Here is a 25,383-nt window from a genome sequence, read left to right on the forward strand (position 1 = left end):
ATTTAAATGTCATATATATATTTTATATATATATTCATACATTATGGATAGTATATTATTTTACACGTATATATAAACATTTTTATTTAAATTTCATATTAGTGTTTTTATTTTATTTATAACAAAAGTTATATCGTATTATTTATAAATATAATAATTTTTGTTCTTTGATTGGATAATTTAAATCAAAAATGTTTTTTAATTATTAAAGAGGAAAGAAAATAAAACTCTATTCAAAATAGTTTTTACCATTCATTTTTATTAACTTGCAAAATTACCTTAATTGTCTACTCATGCACAGATAAAATATATAAATAAAAATGTAGGGTAAATAGTAACGTGAATCTAATTATCGAGACTGTCTAAGCTCGCGTCTGCGAAATTAAACCATAAATTCGATTTTTTCATGAAAAAAAAGGATATATAATAATCGTTCCTTTTTCTTTCTTCGAAAAAAATACGAAATCATGGAGAAACGGCGCTCGATTTAAGAAATCACGTAACAGATTTCTAGAACAGTGATAAACCTATCATAAATATAACAATCGAAAACATGGCCAAATGCAATGACGAATAATAACATAATCAGACGTCTCTCTCGTCTAATTTTCATTCAATAGAAATTCGATGCGCATTACATTGTCACAACGAAATTTTACCAAGTGATATGCTCATATACATACATATACATATATGTATATATATATATATATATATATATATTAAAAAAATTATAAGCTATATAAAAGATATATACTGTAAGTGTTAATAGTTACATCTTTGGACAGTCAACAAAAGCGATCACTCGCAAAAAAACCATTCTCTTGATGCGATAACGCAATGGAGAAATTAAATAACTTTAAACATCAATCTTTTATTTGGAAAGCTCTAGTAAAAATTAATTAAATTAAATAACTTTAAACATCAACCTTTTATTTGGAGAGTTTTATTTATAATCATTTTCTGAATTTGCATTCTTAAAAATACAATTGAAAGTTTTAAATCTTCTTTTTTATTAAAAATAACCTGTCTTTTTTAATGATAAAATATCGAATGATATTAACTTAATAAATAAATTACCAAATAAAAGGTTATTTATCCTTAAAAATATTGCGACGAAATTCACGAATTCCATTTTGGAAGAGATTTTCCTATCGAATAACTATTTCATTATCATTTTATTCATTTCTTTTTGCTAATTGTGAAAATTCATCGACGTAAAGGAACATGTATTTTTAATATTGAAACGTGATAAACACGAATTTTTGATTAGACAGTTTAAAAAGCGGTTCTTAAAACAGCTAATTTACATAATCAAGTGAACAGATATGTAACGGCAATAAGAATAATTTAACTATATTTTAAAAATATCGATCTGAGCATTATCTCTTTTAATGCAAATATTTAAGTATAGAACATTCAATCAATCCATGCGATTTTCGATATGTATTTATTATCATTGAATTATTTATGAATTTATTTTGGTAAATTCTCTAGAATTTCTCCAAGCTTAATATTGAAAGTGATTATTTGTAATATGGTCCAGGATTAAATATCCTTTACGACAAAGAATTTTTCACCAATGCAATTTACATTGTTTGCAATTTAACACTGTTTAATTAACAAATAACACGAAATAGATCTAAAATTAACTCGCCATCTCACACGTGGTCTTCATTATGTGAATTATAGCACACATTTCGACTAGAGTATATTATTATATATATACGTCGTTAAAATAAATCTCGAAGACGAAATTAATATATACATTCCAGCAGTCTTGGCGGCTCAAGCGGATTCTTGTAAATCAATTGTACCCTATATTTCTCGGAGTACTTTCATTTTTATCAATTAAAAATAACAATATACCAGTCGTATAATTATTATTTAATGAAATAACAAGTCGTAGAATTCACGCAGAAATAAAATCTGATGAGCAATTAATATAACAGTAACAATTAAAACGTATATAAGAGATGTTTAAAAATAAGAGGGTACAACTTCTGATCTTCAATGTTGTAACTTAGATTATGTCGAACCGCGTTTTAAGAGTCCTTTGCTGTGGCAGTAGACACTTTCAACAAAATCTCACCACACGCTCTTCAACAATCGTCTAGAAACGCATACGTTCTTCATCGTGTTTTCCCAACGAAAAGGAATCTAAAAATAGGATCTCCTTGCATTTATCATCGGAGACTTACATACTTTAAACCACAATAATTTCTTAATAACAAGTTAAAAATTACATAAAATCTCGATCGAAGTAATTTAAAAAAAAAAAAAAAGAGGAAGAAGAAAAACAATGATATTCAGAATGCATCGTTTTGAGGAGAACACTATAAAGCTTTAACTTATAAAAAATTATGTCCACTCGTCCAACACTTAAAGGGAAATTTCACAAAATCCCTTTGAATCTCGAAACAAATGTCACTTAGTTGGAAAGGACGACGTTTCATCATTTATAGCAGCATCTGCGTTCATAGTTTCTTTGTTTCTTCATTTTCCTTTGTACCTTCGTGTTGAAGGTAATGGAACACGTCTCATCTTTGGCTTGTTTTCATCATTTCATAAGAAATTACCTGCAAACACGTGGAAAAGAAACAGCAATCATAGATCATAGTCTGCAACGTTCGAAAAACAGGATACATCCCACTTTATGAATATTATAACGGATCGAATTGGAAGAATACTTTACTGATACAATCTCACTCGATCCTTAGAACGTTTCTTGCGTGCAATATTTTGCGTACAGTAACACTATGACTTACAAGATGATTACATAGGGTAATAATACCCCTTACTCGCAAATCCAACGATTATGAATCTTTTGACACGCAATTTCCATTTGTTGCAGCCTAGAAGTTTTCTTTTAGAGAAACGTGTTCTTACAAACAATTTAATTTTTTCTTTTTCTTTTCTTTTTTTTTTTTAGACTAAAAAATTATTTCTTTTGAATTAAAAGAAAATAATTTGTCAAAATAATTAATTGATTGAATTTTTGTTAAATTTCTAGAACTATTTTTAATCGATTTTTAAAAATGGCTGCAGCAATTGAAAGACTCGCATTTTTTTCAAGTGATTTTCTCGCATTAAGTAAAAATAAGGATTCGTGATTTACTGTCTATTTACAACGTGAAGTACACAATATGTATATCATAAAGAGATTGAACAATGACGCTTGCTTATCACACATCGTCGTGCCGTGGCCTGAATCTTCTTCTCGACTACTATTCATAGTTACGGATCGATTCGGTGATATCAAAGCTTCTCTGCTTCAAACAGGATCCTGTGATATTTTCGTTTCGTTATGTTTTTTTAAGCTCAAACAATTAAAAATTGTTTAATATTTAAAAAACATCCAAAGTTCTATTTCATCGATATCTTTTTAAAGTAATACTTAAATATAAGATAGAATATCAATTATTCATGAATGTTTTTGTACTTTAAAGAAGTCATTCTACACAGACTAGATCACCGAATGGATTCGTATTGAATAATTCACCGAGAAACATTTTATCATAATATACGACTGTTCACAAAAAGATTACACGACACTCTTACTACATAGAAAACAACTACGCATTTAAACTACTAAATTCCGTCTAGAGATAATTTCCCTCTTTCTTTGCTTTCTCTTTCCGAATAACGTTCAACTTTCCCTTATTTATTCAATTATCACTCTCAGCATAATCGTCGCTATCACCACTGTCATAATATTGGTTCTTCGACTGCTGATGAATAGAGTCCAATGGATTAATTGTAGATATATCATCAGAATATCCTTTAAATTGGATATCTGTGCCTTGAACTATGTCCACGGATTCACCATCCAGAATCTCCAAATTTGGAGAAAACGCATTCTCCGATATGGAATCGTTTGGCCTGAGGGAAAAAAAAAATATATTTTTTCTTTTCACGTTAAATAAAATTTTTATTTTTCGTAGATAAAAAATGATATTATAAACTATAGAGGGTCTACAATATTCTACAATATAACGTAAGATTCAATTAGTTGATTAAAAATAATGCAAATTATGATCATATTTTAGTAAAAGCGAAAACAATAATTCTAAAAAGCAATAAATTTAAAAAAATATTTGAAATTCAAACTTTAATTTCTGCTGTTGGTATAAATATGTAACGAGTGTTTATGAATGTTTTTTTTTTCGGTCAACGATTTATCATCTAAAAATTTATAATTTTTAACGATCAATTTGAGCAATTTAAAATTTAAATGATATGTTGATGAAAAATAAAAAAAAAAAAAAAAAGAAATGGAACAAAAAAACAAGCAGTTAGCCGACTTTCTAATTAATAAATTATGCATACACGAGCATCGTGCATATATCATGCAATTCTGGTTTCATTTACTTACTGAGCTGTAGATGATGGTTACATTTCATCATCACACAGCCTGCAACAAAACGCATAGATCGTACCATTACGGTCATAGTACAAGGTGAAATTGTTAGATCAGCGGGGCATACTGTCTATCTAATGACAACGCATGCCACAATTCGAAAGCTATAACTTCCGTTTCATAGCTCGAAATAGCGAACAGAAACTTTCTATGAGAACTATAAAACGGGTTCATCTATTGTTTTGCATAATAATATTTTTTAATTTCTTATTCTTATTTTTCAAAGTAATCCCCGATTGATTGTATATAAAATAAATTTTTTATCTCGATTTACTTTAAGTATTAAACAATGATTAATACATTGATGCGTAACATGTATATATATATCAACATTAATAAGTGATAGTAAGAACAATATTCATATACTGATTATATGGCATGAACCATGTGCAATATAAATTGCGTGAAATCAACACTTACATTTGTTCATTTTGTTCGTTACCACTCTCTTCGGTGACCAACAATTCGTACTCCTCTGCTGCGAATCGGTCCCAATCTGACAGCTGTTACAAATGAAATAAAAAAAAAAAAAAACGTAACGATAACGGATATCAGTAAAATATTCATAACAACAAGTGTTCTTCCTGTTAAATTGAATTTACTTGTTTCTGATAATTTCTAAAGCTCTTTACCTCGTGACCATCGGGGTCATGTTCTCTGGCAGATGCAAAAGGATCTCTCTGCTCGTGATCCAGGTACTTTTCGAGGTTGAAGAACGTGTCGAAGAAGATCGAGGTCATTTTACACTTTTTCAAGTCGCTTAGAGATATTTTTCCCGATTTTTCCGGCTTGATCATATCTAACATCTATACAAAGTTATATATAAAATATATTTAAATGGACGAAGCACAATAGAACGAATACATAATACATGAAATATTTAATTTCTAAGACGACTTGCCTGACAGAGGCAATCCTCGAAAGGTAACGTCTCCAATCCAATCGCCTCCATACGATGCAACTGCTCTTCGTAAAAATATTCCAATTCGTACATCGACAAATATCCATCACCATCGAGATCCATGCACCTATTGATCATCCAAAATGAAGCATAATCATCCACCCAATATATGTAATCTTAAACGCTTCACATTATACCTGAACCAATATTCAATAGCGGTCGGATGGTTTTTGTCCTCTTCGCTTAACAAGAACCACACAAATTCCGTGTAACTCATTTTATCCTGGGACTGTTGAACCCCGTTTCCGCTTTTCACGCCGCCCCTGGTCACTGCACCACTGAATATTCTCGCGATCATACGTTTGGAAAGAGCTGGAACACGCTCGAGTTGAAAAATGGATTTGCTTGTAACGAAGTTTACACGGAATATTGCAAAGGAAAGTGTTTTTTTTTTTTTCCTTACCGTGATCGTTATGTTTTGTGAGATCCGTCTTGTCGATGAAAAGATCGTGATCACGATCGAGCTCCCAGAACTTGCAGTAGATCACATAGAAATGCTCATAGCTGAAGTAAGCCGTTACTTGATTGATATCTTCCTCGTGCTCGAGGATCGCGATCACCGAGAGCAGATTGCTTCTTCGCAACTCCGCCACGGAAATCCTTCCGCTCCAGCTTCGATTCACGCAGTAAAATATCCTAGCGATCACCTGGACAGGATGAAGATTCGTCGATTAACAAGTTTAAATATAAACTTCGTCGCGTTAATATTGCCTCCTCGATATTGAATGTACAAATTGTACGACAAATGTAAAATTCGTGTAAATACAGAAGCCAGTTTAACTGAGAAAAAAGAACGGAAGAATTCCACTGTTAAGTGGTCAATATAAAATACTCGTTAAAATGATTTTCCAATGAGCGAGAAGAGCGCGTGCGATAATTGCTCGAGGCGAGCACGATCGCGTTGAATAATTCAAGACGATTCACGTTGCGTAAATCGTATGGTCCATTCTCTGTGGAATCTCTCTCTCTTTCTCTCTATACATCCTTGTCTTGAAAACGAGAGAAATATCCAGCAAATATTTATCGCGCGAATACGAACCGTGTGTACGTAGCGTGAATGGAACTCAGTAGCCTCTTTGAGAAAAGTTAAACCGGGATGGGTCTCGACCACGTCTTGCACCAGGGGTATCAAATCCTCCGGCAGTATATTGTTCCTCTGGCCCCGGGTTGTGATTCGAATAAACTTGCTCGCCGCGTCGTGGTGGGTGTTCGATATTCTGCAAACGGTCAACCACAATAATCGTTAAACCGATGGAATATAAAGAAGAAATTGGGAATTAAAATTAGAACTGTCCGCTCCTCGAATAAATCTTGATTTATTCGCGCGTCGAATCGAAGGAATCGTGAGGGGAATATAATAACGAGCTTGTTCGTTGCTTACTCTTCCTTCCAAAAATCAAGGAACGCGTTCATCTCAACGTAGCCGGTCTGATCTCCGCCAGCCGCGAGGAAAAGCGGCACTTTCCAATAGAGCGGCAAGTCGCATGCCTGCAAGACAAATCATAGCCTTTGTATATTATACGGTTGTCCCATCAATGGAACGTTAAAGTTGCGAGTTTCCCACGTGAAAGCGTTCGAGTCCCAAGCGTGAGAGAATAACCGAACGGTCAAGATCAAATAATCTTGGAGTGGAAAATATCGTTCGTATGTACCTTCGTAATAGTGTGAAATTGGGCTCGAGACGCACGATGGCCGGGAAGGGCTTGAAAAGCGGCGGTGATCCTCGCGATAGTTGCTTCCACTTGCGATAACGGCAAAGGTTTTCCTCCGGGAAAGTAAAATCTGCAAACGACCAATGGATATTTCGCGTTTATCGGTGTTTGCTCGATTAATCGAACGGTGTTGTATCGGTATATACGGTTTGGATCAACGTTTACCGTGGTATGTGAACGTTTCTGTTCGCTTTCACGTGCCTCTGGAGTGTCGTGTGCGGTGGCAAGCTCTTTTGCTGTGTCTTGTCTTTCGCGTACGTCTAGAACCAACAAGCATCGTTCCGGGGAAACTGATTGGATCCGTGAAAAATGGCAAAATCGCAACCACGAACGTTTCTCCGTGCACGATCGTGGATTCCTGGATTCGTGTGTGGTTGCAATTTTGCGCCGCTCGATTCGATCATGATAATTATTAACCGCGAACGAAATTGCAATTGCTAAGTTATAATTATTGGTAAAACACAAATACTCGTAAAATAAATTCTTGGAAGGTATTGGAGGAAAAGTTTTATTTATTTCCTCTGTGTTTAATTCTTCTCGTTACATAAGTACGTTTTATCGCGTTACAAACAAAGGACACCACGGCGAGCCACGATCCTGATCTCATTACATTGTTCGTGCTTCCGGTTACGAGAAATCGATGAGGTTCTCAAAGGTGGCTGATCGATCGCCTCGACGATCGTAGTATAGGAATAATTTTACGCTTCTTCGAAAGCATCGGTTCGAAGCGAAGGTATTGGCGAACCAAGGACGCGACATCCTGTTACGCGACGCCAAGGATCCGAAGAATGCAAAGAGGCCGGCCAACGCGGCTAATGCATCGCCTCGCCCATGTGACTATGATTACATCACGAGCCACTTCTACGCGTTGTTGTTTCCAACATCATGGTCACGGGACGAGGAGGATCTTTCCACGTGCTGAGTGTTCATCGATCGATCTTTTTCTTTTTTTCCTCTCTTTTTTTTCCTTCAAAGAAGAAAAAAGAACGGAAAAAATTTCTAAAAATGTTTTTTTTTCTTTTTTATTCAAACAAGAGAAGAAATCGGGAAGAAAAGGTGTGGATGATCGCCAGAAATAAGGGAAAGGCTAACGACAGCAACGGTAATAATAGACGAGAGAAAAAAAAATACTGTACGTAATAAAAATAGCGGTAGAGCTTCTTCGATGAAATCCGTTTAAGAAAAGATCAATAATGCATGCCGTTCAGCGCGGTAAAAATAAGACAACGTCCACTCGAATAACCAAACGATAATCGTCGATATCCTCGGGTCGAATAAAATTTAACGCGAAAAATTCGATGAAATTTAACGAGAAGAAAAAAAGTAAAATAGAAATAGAAAGACTTACATTACTGCAATATAATACGCGTACACACGCGGGAATCGAGTAGATTGCGATCATCAAAATGCGAATCATCGTGCAAATGCCGGAACAGATCACGTTTAGCTCCCGTGACATTGGGATAGATTAGGCAAAATGGTCGAAACAATTATTACGGCCTCATGTTTGGCACGGTCCACCGCGTGACACAGGGGATACCGTCAATCAACGTTCCAATTGACATAGCAAATTCGACCGCACCTCTCGATCGAGCCCTTCGAACTCTGCCAACCGGCCAAGGACCGTCCGTTTCCGACACCAAATACTTGACCTTCGCCGTTCGATCGAACCTTCGGTATTTTCATTCAATTTCATTCCACTTTGAATTTCCTTTATGGTAGAGCTCCGTTCGTTCGAAGCTTGACGCTAAAGTCGGTAAACATATTTTAAATTAATTGGAGCCGTGATGGAAGTGGCATTTCATCGAGGACCTGATTCAATCGGATGTTCTTGCGGGGGTTGAACAGAAGCGTAGAGATGCGCTAGAGAAAGCGAATCTAATTCATCGATTGGATCCATCGAGGCCTCTACAGTAATACGCAGAATAGTTTGTTTTACGCTTTTAACGTTTAAAATATGCGGAAAAAAATTCATGAATATTTATACGGGGAGGAAAAAAAACTCCATGAATATTTAAATTTAAATGTAAATATTTACGTTTGAACTTTTCGAACTTGAATATTTGAATTTTAAACTCGATACCTGTACATCGTTCAAGAACATCGAATACTAGATCGTTTCCTTCCTGGTTCCTATTATTCTAACGACTCTTACGTAGCCTGTCGCGGATTAACTTTCCTGGCCGCTGGGGGACCGCTTTTCAGCCATAAGCGGCGTTACACTCGGCTTCAAGGCGACTGTCGACGGCCTTTTAAAATCTAGCGCTCATATCCAATAAGGAGCTGGCACAATGAGTCAGTCAGCGGTCGCAGATATTCGCCGGCGAGATTTCTCGCCGTTCGAACCCGCGATCGAACTTTTTCCCTATTTTTCTCTCTCACCATTCTGCCATCTCGAGATCACACGCCGTGCGTCTTCGCCATGCGGGGGACGTGGACACAACGCGCGCCTCTTTTCCAATAGCAATTTTTTAATTACCTGGATCGTCATATCGTCGAATTAATGAATCGCCCGCGGTGATTTCGAACGAAATCACGGTATTCCGGCAATTCTATGGCAAACACGATCCAACAATATACCCGAACTAGCGCCGTTTGCTCGGTAATGAGCAGAGCATGGACCACCCTGAACGAATAAACAACACCGACGTAACATCGCATTGCCTCGAGTATTATTTAACCAATGGTAACGATAAGCTGGCCCCGGGAGCTGTCCGTTTCCACTTATGGCCATGGTGGTCCACTTTATTTCTCTCCTCGAGGTCGAATAACATTTAATCGTAACGAAAACCGAGCACATGAGTCAGCTGCGACCAAACAAACGACGGACACGCCGCGTTTCTACTCCACGTCGATTAAATTAATCGAGCTCCTCTCCTTCTCGCCGCCTGTAACAGAGCCTTTTCTCCTTCGAGATCTTGTCCATTTTTCTCTCGCCCTCTCTTTGAACGATTAAAATTGACGAGAGCAGAGCGGTTCGCAGAGAGGGAAGGAGGGACTCGTGCGCAGTGCCAAGGATAAGAAAATAATCTGACGTTGGTCAACAAACGCCATCGATTTCTGGATACATCGGTTTTGATTGCTTTTTCTTTTTTCTTCTTTCTTTCCCCCTTCCCCCCTTTCTCTAAACAGACGAATTTCGTTGAACCTTTCCCTTACGTCTATTGACGATGCAGCGCGCGAGTGCAAAGTCAGAAATCGCTACAGCCTCTCCGCTACCCGTTGCATCCATAAATATCTACGTGTTTCTCACTTATTCCACGCACGCTGGAATTCGAGGAATCTTATTGTTTCCATTCGTTCGTATCGTTCGTCGAATCGACGAATCGAGCGAGGGGATTGGTATCAATTTTCTAGAAATCAGCTCGATAATTATCTCGAGTTAATTCGAAAAGCCAATTCCATTGCTAAATACATCTAGGAAAGGAATGTCTTTGAGCGAATCCAAGGTTGATATCAAAGCATAGTGAGAACGTAATAACCGTTTAATAACAATGGGACATAGCCAAGCCCCTCGGGCCACGTGCATTGTTCCAGCGCTCAGCACCGCCATATTGGAGAACTCGAGGCCTATCAACGGTATTATAGATCAAGATTGACTACCGAAAGGGAATTCGTTCAGATTAAGATCGGTGATTTCCGTTGTTATCGAGAGATTGAATTAAATTGAAAAAAAAGAAAAAAAAAAGAAAAAAGATCGATGAGGATTACCGGAGAGATTAAAGGATCGGGACGATCGATGGATACGGTCGAAACAATTACACCTATGCTCGACTAGGAAAAGCCAGGGCGATAACAGTTTTTGGCAGGCAACCGTGCCAGGTATAATCCTCCTTTTTTTGGCCCTGATCCAGACCAGCTTTGTAACTCCCGAGAACTATTCTTTCTTAATCGTTCGATCGATTTAAATTCGTGTTTCTTACTAATTTTCGAATGACGCGTCTTCCGAGAAAACGTAGTTTCAATAATTCGTAAGAAAGATATTTATTTTAGAAGAATCGCCTGAAAGAGATCGAGTAATAACACGGATGTTTAATCACGAAGTTCTCAACACCGTTTATATCTTCAGAGCGTAATAATTTCACGTACGTTTCAATTCATTAACATCGTGTTCAAACGGGGAGGGAAAAAAAAATCAAAGGAAACTGCACAAGCTCGATAACGAAGAAGAATAGAAGAAGAGGCTTGCGGATAAAGGCATGCAGAAACGACCTCTACGCGAAGAGATCTTGAACTCGTTTCGAGACAAAAGTGCAGGAGTCGACCGGTCGAACATCCTCCCAGAGAAGGAGGAATTTGGACGGCGACCAAAACGCCCGATATAAGCCACCCAGAGTAGCGAGAACATACGAGAGAAGACACGTCTTCCCGATCGTCGTGGAAGTTCTCGAGGTACACAGTCTCGTCCCGCCGAATAAAACATCTCTTCCAGGAAAACGTGGCTCGTCTTTCGCAGGATTTTCTTTATGCATCCACGTGTAAATGAATATATAATTGCGCGGCCTTGTAAAAAGTTTTCTAACGGGTCTCCTCTCGATTCTCTAAACGGACCTCTTCTAAATCTTCCTCCGTGGATCGATTTTGTATTTCTTTTTTTTTTTTTTTTTTTTTTTTGTGTAGCGAAAAACATCTTTCTAACGTCAAGTTTTCAAAAACGTAAGGCAAAAGTTAAGAAAGAAACGATAATTGTGGATGGTGGTAAGCGTCGATTTACCTGAGCCTTGTTTTGAACCTCGTGTCCCGTTCTCCAAGTGTTGATGGCCGGTTGTCGCGGCCCCCGTTTGTCGAGCAACAGCTCACTCGGGCACTTCTCGAAGATCAGAACGCGTTCAGCGACCGATCCCCTGGTTAAAAACGGTCTGATAGGATTGTTCCCGGTACCAGTTGCGGCGGCAGCTCTAATGTGCTGCTTCTGTTGGGTGGTCAATTCCGGATGAGGTACTTGCTCGATTCTTGGTCTAGGTGAATTGATTCTAGGGCCCCATCTAGACGTGACAGGATCCTTCTCCTCTTTACTCGCTTCCTTGTCCTTTTGTATCTCCGTTTCGAATTTAGACCTCGTGGTCGACACCAACTGCTCCGTGGAATTGAAACTGTTGTTGTTCGTCCTCTGCTCCTCCAACCTCTGTTGAGTCGGAGGATTTTGCTGAGCCGCTCTGTACCTGACTTTCGCGTAATCCACCACTGACATGTTGGACAGATCATCCTTGCTCAGAGATTTCACTGCGTCTGACTGCGTTGCACTAGTGTTGGTTCCCGGTGTCCCGGTGGACGTCACGTTGTTCACCATAGCAGCGGAAGCGGGAACCAGGCCCCCTCCATGATGATTGTGACCGATGATTATCGGTTTAACGGGCTCCACCTTCGGTTTCTCCCTCTTGATAGCGGGTTTCTGACGAGTGAGGGGCACCGTCCTCTCCACGGGCTCCTCCGTGATCACCGAGCCCGTCTTCAGAGCGTTTATCAGTCTTTCCTCCTCGCGCGCAACCTCGTCCAGGTACGCGCTCGAATTAGAACCGCTGTTCCTCTTTTCCTCCTTGCTCGTCAACGATTTGCTCTCCTGTTGCGGCGATCTACAAGGATCCGTTATTCTTTTATTGTCGTTCAACTTGTTCTTCAGGGGCCAAGTGGTCAAACCTGAATTCGTCGAAGAATCGTCGAGGTTGGAGGAAGCGGTGGGAGAGGTGATCACCGTGCTCGCTGGCCTCTTTTGCTGCACCACGATCTTCGACGGCGTGATATCCGCGGGGAAAGTGGTCTCTATAGTTTCCAAAAACACTTCCCGATGATGCGCGCCGGGCGTTTTCGGGGAAACCTGAGGCTTCACTATCTGCGAAGGTTTGTTCGTGAACGGGGAAGTCGGGGACAACAGGATGGTTCCTTGCTTCGGCTTCCCCTGGCTGCTGCCACCGACGTTACTGCTCTTCAAGGGAGAGGTCTGCGATTGTTGCTGCTGTTGCTGCATCGAGTTCTTCTCGAACTTCTCTAGCGCGAACTGTATCGACGAGGGTAGAGTCTTTGACGGCGACCTCTGCCTCGACGCGGCTAACCTGGCTTTGTCCTCCACCACGAAATTGTTCACCAGCTTCTCCAAATTACCGTTATCGAGATTCGGCGTCTGGGTCAGTATATCAACCGCCGCCGTGGCGGGTGCACCGGTGGTGGGCGAGCTTTTCCCAGTATTGTTGGCGCTGTTCGACGCGGAACTCGGCGTGAGAGCGCTTCCGAACTTGTCCGCTGCCGTAGCATTGCTATGACAGTTCAATATCTCGGTAGGGGCTAACCCACGACTCTTCCAAGTCTGATAGATGGCCTCCGCGTGGTCGCTGATCTGTTTCGCGATCGCCGCGATGTCCTCGTCACCGGACGTCGAGGTGTCCGTCGGGAATTTCTGTCGCAGATCGTGCTTCGCGGTTGCCGCCATGCTTGGACAACGTTCCTGCTGCGTCTGCCGCTGCTGACGCAGCTGAGGATGGTGCTCAAGCAAGAAGCTCGCGGCACGTCTGCTCAACTCGGTCGAGTGGTCCAAGACGAGCTCGGCGAGCCGTGGATCGGTTCCCAGGGGGACCACGTTCACGGGGATCGCGTAACCGAAGTGAATCGCCTGGCAATCGACCTGGTCGCGGCCGGATCGGGACTCGTTCACCAAACAGGCGTTTAGATCTGGACAGTGGACGGCCCGACTGGGCCGAGGGTCGACGGTCACGGGCACGAAGAGGTCGCGTCGGGTCGCGCAGACCCGGCGCTCGATCGTCTCGATCTCTACCGCCAGCTGTCGGCCAGCGACACCCCCAGAACACCTCGATACCGCCGTTTCCGTTCTCAGCCTCGATGACGATGAGGACGAGGATGACGATGACGAGGATGATATCGCTCTCGATGGTTCCGTGATTACGAGCTCTGTTGCTGCTGGCATATCTCAGGCCAGCTGGCCTAAGAATCTCGTTCTCCACGGCCACGACGGAAGCCGTGCCACTGACCACGCGATCCTCGCTCCCTCTGCGTGTCCCCCCATCCTCCAATTCCTTCTGGATTATTCCTCTTCTTTTTCGTTTTTTCTTTTTTCGACGACCGATCCTTTCTTCCAACGTTCAAAAGCCGAGTATTATTTTAGCAGGCATCGAATACGAGGAGATCGTTGTTTGCTCTTTGTAGAGATTCGAACTGCTCAACTGGTATTCAACGCGAGAGTAAGTGTTCACGTTCGGGGTACACTGTCAGCATTATATAGTTTAATTATAGATAAGTATGTCCACTGTTACCGCGGTGGTATTCGATTCTTGATGATCACGCGACGGCGACGGTCGATCGAGCTACATCTTTGCGTTCCTCGATGTACACCACGAGCATCGGACACCGCGATCTGAAAGAAGATAAATATAAATTAGTAATTATCCAACGCAGATATATTTTCGAACGTGACCGCGTTTACGAGGTGAAACAGAAGAGATCGCGTCCTATGAATCTCATCCTTTCGTCGTCAACGCGATTGGAACATAATTAAAAATAATTTCCCTCCTCGTATTCCCCGATCTTACTCGAAATAATAATAAAAATAATCAGCCTTCAGGGAATATAAAATATATAATTATCCTTTTCCAAGTTTCCCAACAAGGTTGCTAAACTTCCCGAGCAGGATAAGAAACTTCGAATCTTTGTACCAAGGTAGAACGCGACACGGCATCGGTACTTTCACCCTGCATTGCTACGCGTATGCAAATGCGTGCGTAGCAGGGGCCGTGACCAGGCGTGCGTGCACGGCTTCGATCGTGCTCGAATCGCTGCAAGCTACGCGCGTTATGCGTACCTCACGTTCTCCCTCCCCTCCCGCCCTTTTCCACCGTACCCAGCAGGGGGAGGGGGGGAAGGAAATTTGTATTCCCGGTGTGGATCTTTCTTTGTCTCCGAGTGGACATCGTACGTTTGGCAACTAACCGACCATCATTCTTAAAACGTTATCCCGCATTCTGCCCCTGTGCCACGTTGTCAAAGACCTCGCTGGAATACGGAGAAAACGTCGGCGAGAGATATCCCAACGTCCTCCTCCTGCTTTTACGTAAATCGTCGCGACGAGAATTCGTGCTTTCTATTTCCGTTGATGGAGGTCTTGTCCCTGTCACGTCCGTCTTTTCCGCCAAATCACTGTCACGCGTTCCCCACTTTCAATAATGAGAGACTTTCGATGCAATATAAATTAAGTTAAATTCTTTCCTTTTAAATAATAACGATCGTACGATATATTTCTTCGAGGACGCTCAACATTCCGATTTCTTTTTCAAATGTTTTAATATTGATTCTTCGAGTTATTATTATTGAAATAAATAAAGAATGGTAAATAACTGATAACGGATCGGTTCGAAGAGCACCAAGTGCGATCTACATACGTATCTGTTAATATTATTAAAATATTCCATTGTCGTTTTATCTATTTCCGTAGTGTTTTAGTTTTGTAGTAGAAGTTTCGTATATTCTTTAATGATTTCGTAAAGAAGTAAAATTTTCTTGATACAAGAGTGGTAATACGAGAACGTTTTTTTATTTAAACTTTGCACAAGTATTTTAACAGCATATAAAAAACTTTCATCTTTCACTTTTCATTCTTTTTAATAAAGATATTCGATTGGAAAAGAAGAAAGCCCAAATTAACGTTTAAAGAATCTTTTCATCCTGAAAAATCAAATAATAATAATAATAATAATAATAATAATAATAGTAAAAAATTGTAGATCCCTCTAAATCTTCAAAGTTTAAAAAAAATCGGAATGTTCTTAATTCAAAGTTCTGTTATTGATCGAATACCAGTTGTATCTTCTTATATTAGATTGGACGCACTATTCCTTTCAAAATTTATTTGTGTTTCTCTAATCGACGACAACTTATCTTCGTCGAGTTCTGTGTTAAGTCTTAAACTATCGGTTGTGTTATTAGAGTTGGTCAATAAAGAAAATAGAGTTTGCCTGTAAAAGATTGTCGAAACCCATCCTATAAATGTCAATGATCGCTTAACGATCCTCGCTACTTTCACTCGAATAAATTTCTTTTTTTTTTTTAGTCACCAAGTTTGCAAGTATCTGTATCGTATGTCGGGCACAAATATTTGTTTCTATAAATCACGAGTGCGCGCACGGGTCTCGGTTCCTTCACCGAGCGCACGTGTGATAAGCAACGAAATAGTCGGAACGAGCCGCGATTTCGTTTCACGATCGAAGTTGAAGAACAAAGAATGTGTCTCGTAATCACCGTCATATATTTTCCTAACCTTCGGCTAGCTAAGATCCTAGAGATCGCAGTAGATACCACTCTAAATATATCTAGGTGAGGTGACGCAATGGCGAAAAGTATATAAATTCTTTACAGGAATATGATGTAACCTTCAAAAACGAATATTCTCATGGGCGGATTGTCTAATGTTTTGAAACATGTACGCGGATCCATGAACGTTGCATCAATAAAAATAAAGTATATTTCCCTCGACCTGATTTCCGCCCACCATTTCGCGAAACGTGAATCAGCGACCTGTGCACAACAACCTTGCCTATTTCCTACCGATATCTGAATCGCTCGAGCCTGTGATAACGGCACCACCTACTTTTTCCAATCCATCTGGAGACAACTGGAAAACAATATCGTAAACGACATTATTACTCCGTACTGCTTAGAAACAAGATCACAAACGTAGCGAACGTTATATTATCCGCCACCTCGAACTGGGACACCCACGCGCGCCTCGTATCAATCGTTCTTTCGAATCGCTCGTTCGAACGGTTCGCGCGAAAAGATGGGACCGCCAATCACAGCCTTCCAACGACGCGCGCGACCAATTTGGATTCGAAATTTGGATTCGACGTGTTCGACGCGAGTTCTCGGATGGAACTCGATCGTTCCCTGGAACGGTTCCAAAAGAGGATCGGATAATCGACGAGCATCGAACGATCGACGGCATGTACGACCGCGATCGGACATTGTTGACTGATAAGTGTATATATCGTAATGGGCCGCGTGTGAGCTTGTCACGTAGCCGTGTGCACGCTTCGTTTCTACGTAGAAGGGACTCTCAACGTCGCATAACTCGGTCACGTTTGCGGTTTGCATCGTTAGAATACGATACGGCCCACTAAAAATAGCGGCCGAGCCAATATCGATACGCTGTAAACGGTGTCAATCCCGTGATCGGAACCATTGCAACTACACGGAACGTTGGGTTTCCGCGAGTATGCAATTATCTCGTGTTTTTTTCCCCCTTTTTTATTTATATTCTCCTTGTTCCACAGTAATTTTCATGAAAAATGAAAATGGACGGACGTTCGTCACTCGGATCAGAGAAGGATCGGTTCGTCGTTATTCTTGGGATGGAATTAAATTATAAGCGTATTTAAGAAGAGACGGAGAAGCAGTTTGCTAATGTTTTAATCAGAGGCAGATTTCTCAGATCACGATAATCGTGAAATTGTTCGTAAATACGGTTATTCGTCTTAATTACTTTCCCTACAAACTCGACTAAAACGCATCGATGCGTCTCGAGCAAACCTTTAATTTGCTTATCATCGAGGGAAAAGTGGGCATCGTCCCACTTTTCCCTGGAAAGAATACAGATCGAGGTGTGATCGCAGAGAAGGAAATTAGTTCAGACGGTTTCACAGACCGAGACAAGAAGGGACGTCGTTATAAATAACTTCTTAATGCGACGTGCGAAAGAGAAGGAAAAATCGATTTCAAGGATAACCGTGTATTTTTCACTGATACGGCCTATCGATTCCTGGCATCAATCTACGTCAATTATTCGATTTATATACATATATATATCAGAATCGCTTGGAAAAGTATCGACGATATAAAAGTTTTCGACGTCACTTATCAATATTTTCACTTGTGATAGTATTAATATCTCGATATCTCGATTCATCGTATCAACAATACCCGCTTCTGTAACAAACAAATTCCGATATCAGGAACATTGAACAAATTGGATAAATTTCGTCGAAGAAATCTTCCGCGTAAGAACGTCCGTATCACAAATATGCAAAGGAGAGAAATTGGCGGTGTTACGAGAAACGATAGTTTACTTAATTCCAAGGCTGCACGAGCCTCCAGTTCTCGCGGTCAACGCGAAAACCCGCGTACGCAGATGGAATCGTGATAATATGTAAAACGATCACCACGAGGGTTTGCGCGTTTTCGTCTCTCGAAATAGACGGTCGAAAAGTCGCTCACTGGGCCCTCTCGCCTTCCCCCGTATTTTCCTCAAGAATTCGTCGCGAACTCGAAACAGTTTTTAGGCTTAACAACATCGTCGTTCTCCGTCGTCATCCATCCGTCCACAGCCTCGGCCGTTATATTAAATTCTTCATTGCTCCCTGCTCGTCACATTCCCTTCTCGGAGGGGAAACACGAGGAATCGAGAATAAGCCGATCGGATCAACATTGGAAACTCGTTGGTGAAGTCAAATTTTACATTACGAATCACGATTATCATCGTGTGAAAAGAAGAATAAAGTGAAATCCGGTGAAAACAAAGTTTAGTAATTATGAAATTCCATAAATAAAATATTTAATATCTATCATTTCCTATCTTTCCATCTCTGATTCTTACTTTCTTAGATTGACTCAAACTTGCTCTTCGTGTCGTCGAGTTTTACTTCGATAAGCGGAAAGAAGAGGATATATGCGATTATCATGGAGGATGACGGAAAGAGAACGTGTAATGCTTAAATTTACAGGGAAACTTTTCGATAAATCGACGAATCGGATGAATGTTCGGACGCGTTTTCAAGTTTCGACAACACGTCGAAACTCTTCTCCGTACCGTTAAAAGTTTCGTGTATTTCAGGCCGTTTAAATGGTTGGAATAACACGGGTTGTAGACGGAGGTATGTCTTTTAACATCGGTTCCCGATTAAAAAACCGCGTCAATAATAAATTAAAAAAAACGTAATGGCCGATTGATCGGTTGCCAGCTTAAAACAAGCAGCACGGTGATGACAAACGACGCTATTTCCGCCTAAGAAGTCTTCTTCTCTTAATGGCATTACACAATCCGTCGAGAGCAATAATAAAAAAACAGTTTCGACTTTTGCAATCTTCTTTTCCTCCGGTATCGTTAATTTTTCTATTAACTCTTTAGAGATAAGCTTTTACGCGTTTCGTCATATCGTTGCTGTTGTCAATCAGTAACGCGATAATAATAGTAACGGGATAATTTTATATAACTTTCAATCGGTTTTCCAACGGAACGACGATACAGGAAAAGTTTTACGGAAATTGATTATTCGAATGGAAACTCGAAGGAACAACCGGGCCGACCTATCATCGCCACTCGCGATAATACCCGATAAACGAGTCACAGTTTTGCAAATAAGCAAGCGTGTCGCGTGCGATGAGGTGGCAATGTATGTTTCTGACGGTCCACTTTTGCGCGTGGATCGTGCTTTCTATATACGTATACGTCTATGCGCAAGTGTGATGAATAGGTACGTGGACTACCGTATGCACTCGTGCAAAGTTTATTTCGGTTCGTCCTGTAATATTAGACGTGATGCGAACATTCGAACGCAGGATCTACGAGGGAACGATTAAAAGTTTCGAGTAAATACTAGAAATGTTCGACTAGTGGTCTGATAAAAAAAGAAAAAAAAAAAAAAAGAAGAAGAAATATTCGAATACTCTGAGAATGAATCGTCGAAACATCGTCACAAGTTTAATAATCGACCTGTTAAAATTATACGCGACGACGTTTTTTTTCCTCTTCGCGAAAAATACTTATGAAATTTTAATCAACGTTAATGCTGAATTAAAATTGATTGACGTCGCATCCATAAATGTTAAATCGAGTTGTCGCGCTATTGTAAGAAAGGTATTTGTCACGTTGCCTCGAGTCAATACTCGAACAGAATCGATCGTCGACACCGAGATACCCGCTCACTTACGGTCAAATTTATTTCTGGCCACGAGAATTCTCTCGTACGCGAAATCGAACCGCCGTATTCTGGGCGGGAATCGTCTTATGTCGAATCTCGGATCCACGATACCCGCGGCGTACAATCCTTCTTTCTATCTGTCCGCTTCTAAAATTGTAACCTGGCGAACAACCTCGGTGGTCGACCGGTTGAACTCTTTCGAAGATATAAATTGCTCGAAATCGTTATCCTCCAAACACTTATTCGAACGAATAGATTTCTCGGAACGAGATTAGCACGAATAATAAAAAATTTAACGATTCAATTACCTTGCTAATTCCTCGCTTCAAATTCAGACTCGAAATTGTCGAACGTTTATGTCGAGTGGGAAGAATGGCGACTATTAATTAATAAACGGACAAAAGGTTTTTTTTAAACACGAGATAAAAAAAAAAGAAGTTCCACCGTGCTCCTTTGAATCTTTCGATATCTTCCTTCTCCAAACCGCGGACGCGCTTCCTCCATTCAGATATAATAGAATATCTCCGTTTCGTGACGCGGCTCTCCCATTCAACTGCCGCTTTCAAAGGGTTAAAAATAAAATTGGCATCGAGGTAATACTTCGTCCACTTTTCTAAAATCCACGCTCGAACCACATCACTCCGCACTGAGCAAAAATTTACAAATTTTTCTTCTCCTCTCGTAGAGATCTTCCAAATCTCCTTCCGAATTCTCGTTCAAAACGTGATCGAGTCTTCTTTGATTCTTTTCCCCCTTCGATCTATTCCTATTCCATGATCCACTTTCCTCGTAAAGTTTTAAAATTCCACAGTGCACACCAGTAACACAACGAAGGGGTTAAAATCGAGAAATAATCCCGAGAGATACAAGACGAGCGTGAATCGTCGATACGCGTTGCACGATCGCGCGACACCGACTGAGCGGCAGCGCGACAGAAAAGAGCGACAACTCTGTCCGATACTTGGAGCTATACGTGCGCTCTATTCATCACGAAGTCACGTCGAATAATAGCGTCCAATACGATTGTTCGAAGAGTAAGAAGAATAAGAAGAGCGGATTAATAAACGTGGTTCGAAACGACGGTTATTAATCGACGAAATGATTTTTTAATCGTACAATACCGACTTATTTTAGGCTGGAAAATATCCAAACGCGATTATGATTGGCATGAGATATTGGCCTTCGGCGTAACAATCGCGATACGCTTTCCACCAGTTATTTTAAGCAGATATACGTATCGTTCGATCCGAGAAAGAGAATACATGATACAAATTTATGCACCTTTAAATTTACGCTGTTTTACGTTTATGTTTTTGCATCTCCTTGCATAAATTATAAATTCTCCAAAATTCAAACACGAAATTAGGAAATCCGGAAGGGATGTCGAACCTCGGTTAATTGACGAAACGCACGTGGCCGATCGAACGAGCGTGTCCGACCAAACCGATTTCTCGCGTTCTATCCAACGTTTCATTGTCCAAGTAGGCGTGTACCGGGTTAACGCGTGTCGGGGCTGACGCAATTTACGCTACTTACGTAAATCAACGTGAGAATACGCGTCACTCCGAGCCATTCGTAATTCAGCAAGTTCAGTAATCGTGTAATTTACACGTAGTTCGATGTTAATGGTAATTAGAGAGCGTCGCAATTTCTAAGTTGGAGGAACGTACGATTTAACGCAAGATATACAGAGAATTTCTTTTGGCGTGGAAAAGGATCGGCCAGTGAGTCTGTGCATACAAGGATAATTCAATTTTCCATTGTTTATCACATCCACTAATTTTTGTTCGAACACGGAGTCAACGTGTACTCTAGCCATCCGTGTCACTGGGTCAAGCTATACCTTCCTCCTCTCGATGAGGGTGATGAGATTTAATTCGCTACTCGACGTGACTCTCTTTCCAACTTCAACTGCCTCTCTACCCTCTCCCCTGTAATTTCAATGAATCCTCCTCCTCTCCCCGACGTCTCTCCCACTCCCACGTGACTATTAAACGAAACGACTGAAATGAATGACAACGAGGGAAAACGCGATGTCTGCGTTCCATCTGTCAATTCATCGGTCCAAAATTTTTTCCACCGCATTTCCCGCTCTAGAAACTTTCATTCCTTTCTTCATCAAGTCTTTACGTTTTTCATTTCTACTGTCTCATTGCCTCTAGAACTCTTATTCCCAAAAGAACGAGGCGCAAGGAACGAGCTCGATTAAAATCGTCGATCTTCTCGCCAGTAAAATCAATATGAAAAATATTTTTTGAAGAGCAGTGCAATTTAGAGAATCGTTATCGCAGAAACTCGAGTATGTTAAATCCATCGTCGTAATCGTCTACGATTTGCTGAATCGCCAACAACCGAGCAATCTCGGTGTTACATGCATCCGGAGTCTGGAGGAAGAGTTAAAGGGTGGGAAGCGCGTGGCAAAAGTCTGCGAGGTCGAGAATCGAGTAAATCTTGGGCCGACTTCGGTCCACGATGCGCGTGACGCAGAAACTCGTGATGGCCATTTTGCCATTCCCCGGAGGGTTCCTCGGCCACTCTTCGCGAGCCGATTTAATTATTTCACGAAGGTAAGCGCTTTGAGTTTTCCGGCAGCGGTTGCACGCTGCGAACGGAAGAACAACCCGAGCTAAATATATTTCTGGACGCCAGAAGCGGCTCGACATTTTTTTCTTCTTCTTTTTTCCTCCTCTTCTTCGCTTGTTTTCCCTCCATCGTTCTTGTCTCCTTCGTTCGCCTCTTCCCTCCTTCCTCTCCTCTTCTTCTTCATTATTTTACCGACTTTTCTACATTTTCTTAATGGTATCTACCACGTATTCCTTCTTCTTCGTTCTCGTTCTCTGCCATTCCATCCTTTTCTCGTTGTTTTCTCAACTCGTATCTCCACCATCGTGTGGATTCCGCGATACTCCTAATTTCATTAGCTTTTTCTTCTCCGCCCGAGTGTAGGGGATAAAACGTACACGCACGGCGTTCTCGTCTATTCCCATCCGGCCTCGGAAGTTGTTCCTCGCCGTCTTCGTTCATGACCAGCTGTTCTTGTTGCCGGACAGAGTCAGAGCCGGCTAATCCGCTATTAATCGAAGCAAATGCCCTGACCTCGCGATCTACTTGCCCGCTCGTTATTATTACTCCCCGGGGGGAATTTCAAGACCGCGCCGTTTCTCCGGGAACTCGTTTACGGATCCTTCTTCGTGCCCGACAATTTCTTTTCTCCCCTCGTTCCATCCGGCCACACGAGACCGCGTCAATTCCGCTTCCTCGTTCCGCATTGCGATCTTCAGTTACGCGTTCAGTCTTCTTCTATTTATTCTCACCGCGTTCGGATCCTTTCCTCTTGTCGATACTGCATTTTACTTCCTTCCACTTTTTCTTTTTTTTTTTTAATTTTTCCACGGAGATCGACCTTCGAGGCAAAACGAAAGTTATTAAAAAAAGTTCCTTTTCATTTCTATCGACCTTTTTTTTTGAAAAAATTTCACTTTCATTGGGATGTCGATAATTGTTCGATGAAAACGTTAAAAAGAAATTAACAGCGAATCGTTGCTTTCACTTCCTTTCGCTTCTAGAAATTGATTTGACGGTACTTGGCTGTCAATCGTTACAATAAAACCGATGAAGATATTAGCTGCTCGCGCGTGAGAAGAAAAGTTAGAATTTCAGTTTTCAGACGGTTGAATAAATTCTATTCCTCTACTACGTTTCTTATCATAATTTATTATAAGAACATCCGACTGGACGGATATCCTCTTTCGCTTACTGTTAAACAATTCGCACGTGGTACGCGGTAAGCTTCTCGATTTCAGCGGCTTAATCAGTAGTACGCGGCACGTGATGTCTTATTTTAGTCGTGTCTCGTACGTTTTTTTTTTCTTTCTTTCTTTTTTTTTTCCATTTACAATTCAATAATACCGGAGGAATATGTGCGAGATTTATCCGGAATTGTGTGACGCAACGAGATTATACATTATGTAATCCGCGAATCCGTGACCCAAGAAGAACATTGCAACCGAGGATATTTTTTATCAACAAAGGGGTCATCGACAAAAAGAAACGAGATAATTGTACACGCGAACGAACTTTGCTATTACTCAATTGTCCGAAGAAAAATCCTCTTTTTTTTACATAGAATTATTGACAATTAAGAATAACGTGTGCAAAAATGCAAAAGAACAAAATTTAAAAGAGGAACAATTTTCAGATGTAATTGTCTGTTCACATTTTTTTATATCTTACAATTAAAGTAGAAATTTTTACAAGGACACGATATGATAATAGCGACACGCGTGAGGAACCGCTATGATTCGTTGTTTTTCATCGGCTCGGTTCACGATTGGTTAACCTATATATACTAGATCGTCCAATCATCCGCTAATTGCCGGTCAAACGAGGAAAAGAACGACGATTACCGGGGACCTACTTCGATTACGTTTTACTTGCTGCTCGATCGGCGCAGGTGAAAGCAATAAGAATCGAAGGTCTCGATTTGCAACTCGGAGAGGCGTAGCTAGTTTCAGAACCAGATCGTGCGTTTTCCTTGCATAGATTTTCGCTTATCGAAATTTCAATAGAAAAGAGAAAAATCGATCAAATAATAATTTTTTTATAAAATGTTTCGAATATCTCTTTACAGCTCTCCGTATCTTCAATAAGAACAACTTATCTAATATCTCTCGCAAATAAATATTAAGTAAGACGAATAAATACACTTCTACTTATCTAATTTCTAGAAAAAAGAATTGTAAATTTCTGGAAAATTATCAGATAAATGAATTCTTTATGTAATTGAACCAATCTTGCGATAAATAAGTTAAGCGTAAAGGAAAATGCATTTAAATCCTCAAACTGTGTAAAATATGGATAAAATTTTGAATATCTAAAATATCCGAATAAAATATTCGAAAGAAATTTTACGTTCCACGTGGGCCGGGAAAAATGCCGAATTTATAATTTTTCTTTCTTACACCACAAGACATCACCTCTTCCGCCTCTTCACCTAATTGGGAGGCAACGAGGTCGCGCGAGATCATTAATTAATCCCACGTGGGTGTGATGCGTGATCTTTCGAACTTAAAATCTTGTTCTTTTTACATCGTTTATCATCCATCTCTTAATGGTGTTCTAACGATACGAAGTATTAAAAAAAAAAAAAAAAAAGAAGAAGACAAAGAAAAAGAAATCAAGAAGTTTAGATACCGGACACGTCACTTAAGCTCGTGTATCTTGCGCGGCTTTTTTCCCCGATAAGTCTCCGAGCTGAGAAGTTATTGAAGAAGCGATACGTTTTATAAACGTTATATAAACTTTCTTTTGCTAATATCATCCTTAGAAATTACATTCGAAATGCCTATGGGAAGTTCGTCCCGAAATTCAATAGAT

At 40.3% G+C, this 25,383-nt stretch overlaps 1 protein-coding gene across 7 annotated transcripts in view; it reads right to left on the bottom strand.

Annotated features, from left to right (window-relative positions):
* Positions 1–239: 239 nt before the first annotated feature.
* LOC107993101 (uncharacterized) overlaps positions 240–25,383 on the bottom strand; it is a 35,935-nt gene continuing 10,791 nt past the window's right edge. The window contains exons 1-12 of one of the 7 annotated variants that reach the window (XM_017049313.3): positions 20,316–21,105; positions 11,808–14,456; positions 7,259–7,353; positions 7,034–7,163; positions 6,763–6,869; positions 6,421–6,598; positions 5,785–6,028; positions 5,519–5,693; positions 5,322–5,448; positions 5,053–5,226; positions 4,841–4,923; positions 240–3,882 (exon numbers count right to left, since the gene is read on the bottom strand). In XM_017049313.3, the coding sequence (XP_016904802.2) occupies positions 3,669–3,882; positions 4,841–4,923; positions 5,053–5,226; positions 5,322–5,448; positions 5,519–5,693; positions 5,785–6,028; positions 6,421–6,598; positions 6,763–6,869; positions 7,034–7,163; positions 7,259–7,353; positions 11,808–14,009 (3,729 nt within the window). In that variant the 5' untranslated portion in view covers positions 14,010–14,456; positions 20,316–21,105 and the 3' untranslated portion in view covers positions 240–3,668. Of the gene's footprint in view, positions 3,883–4,375; positions 4,415–4,840; positions 4,924–5,052; positions 5,227–5,321; positions 5,449–5,518; positions 5,694–5,784; positions 6,029–6,420; positions 6,599–6,762; positions 6,870–7,033; positions 7,164–7,258; positions 7,354–11,807; positions 14,457–14,900; positions 21,106–25,383 lie in introns of those variants that run through there. The other 6 variants (XM_062080116.1, XM_062080115.1, XM_062080117.1 and 3 more) reach the window with 6 other exon arrangements.

This window comes from Apis cerana, linkage group LG10 (genome assembly GCF_029169275.1).
Source record: "Apis cerana isolate GH-2021 linkage group LG10, AcerK_1.0, whole genome shotgun sequence".
Classification (NCBI taxonomy): Eukaryota; Metazoa; Arthropoda; class Insecta; order Hymenoptera; family Apidae; genus Apis; species Apis cerana.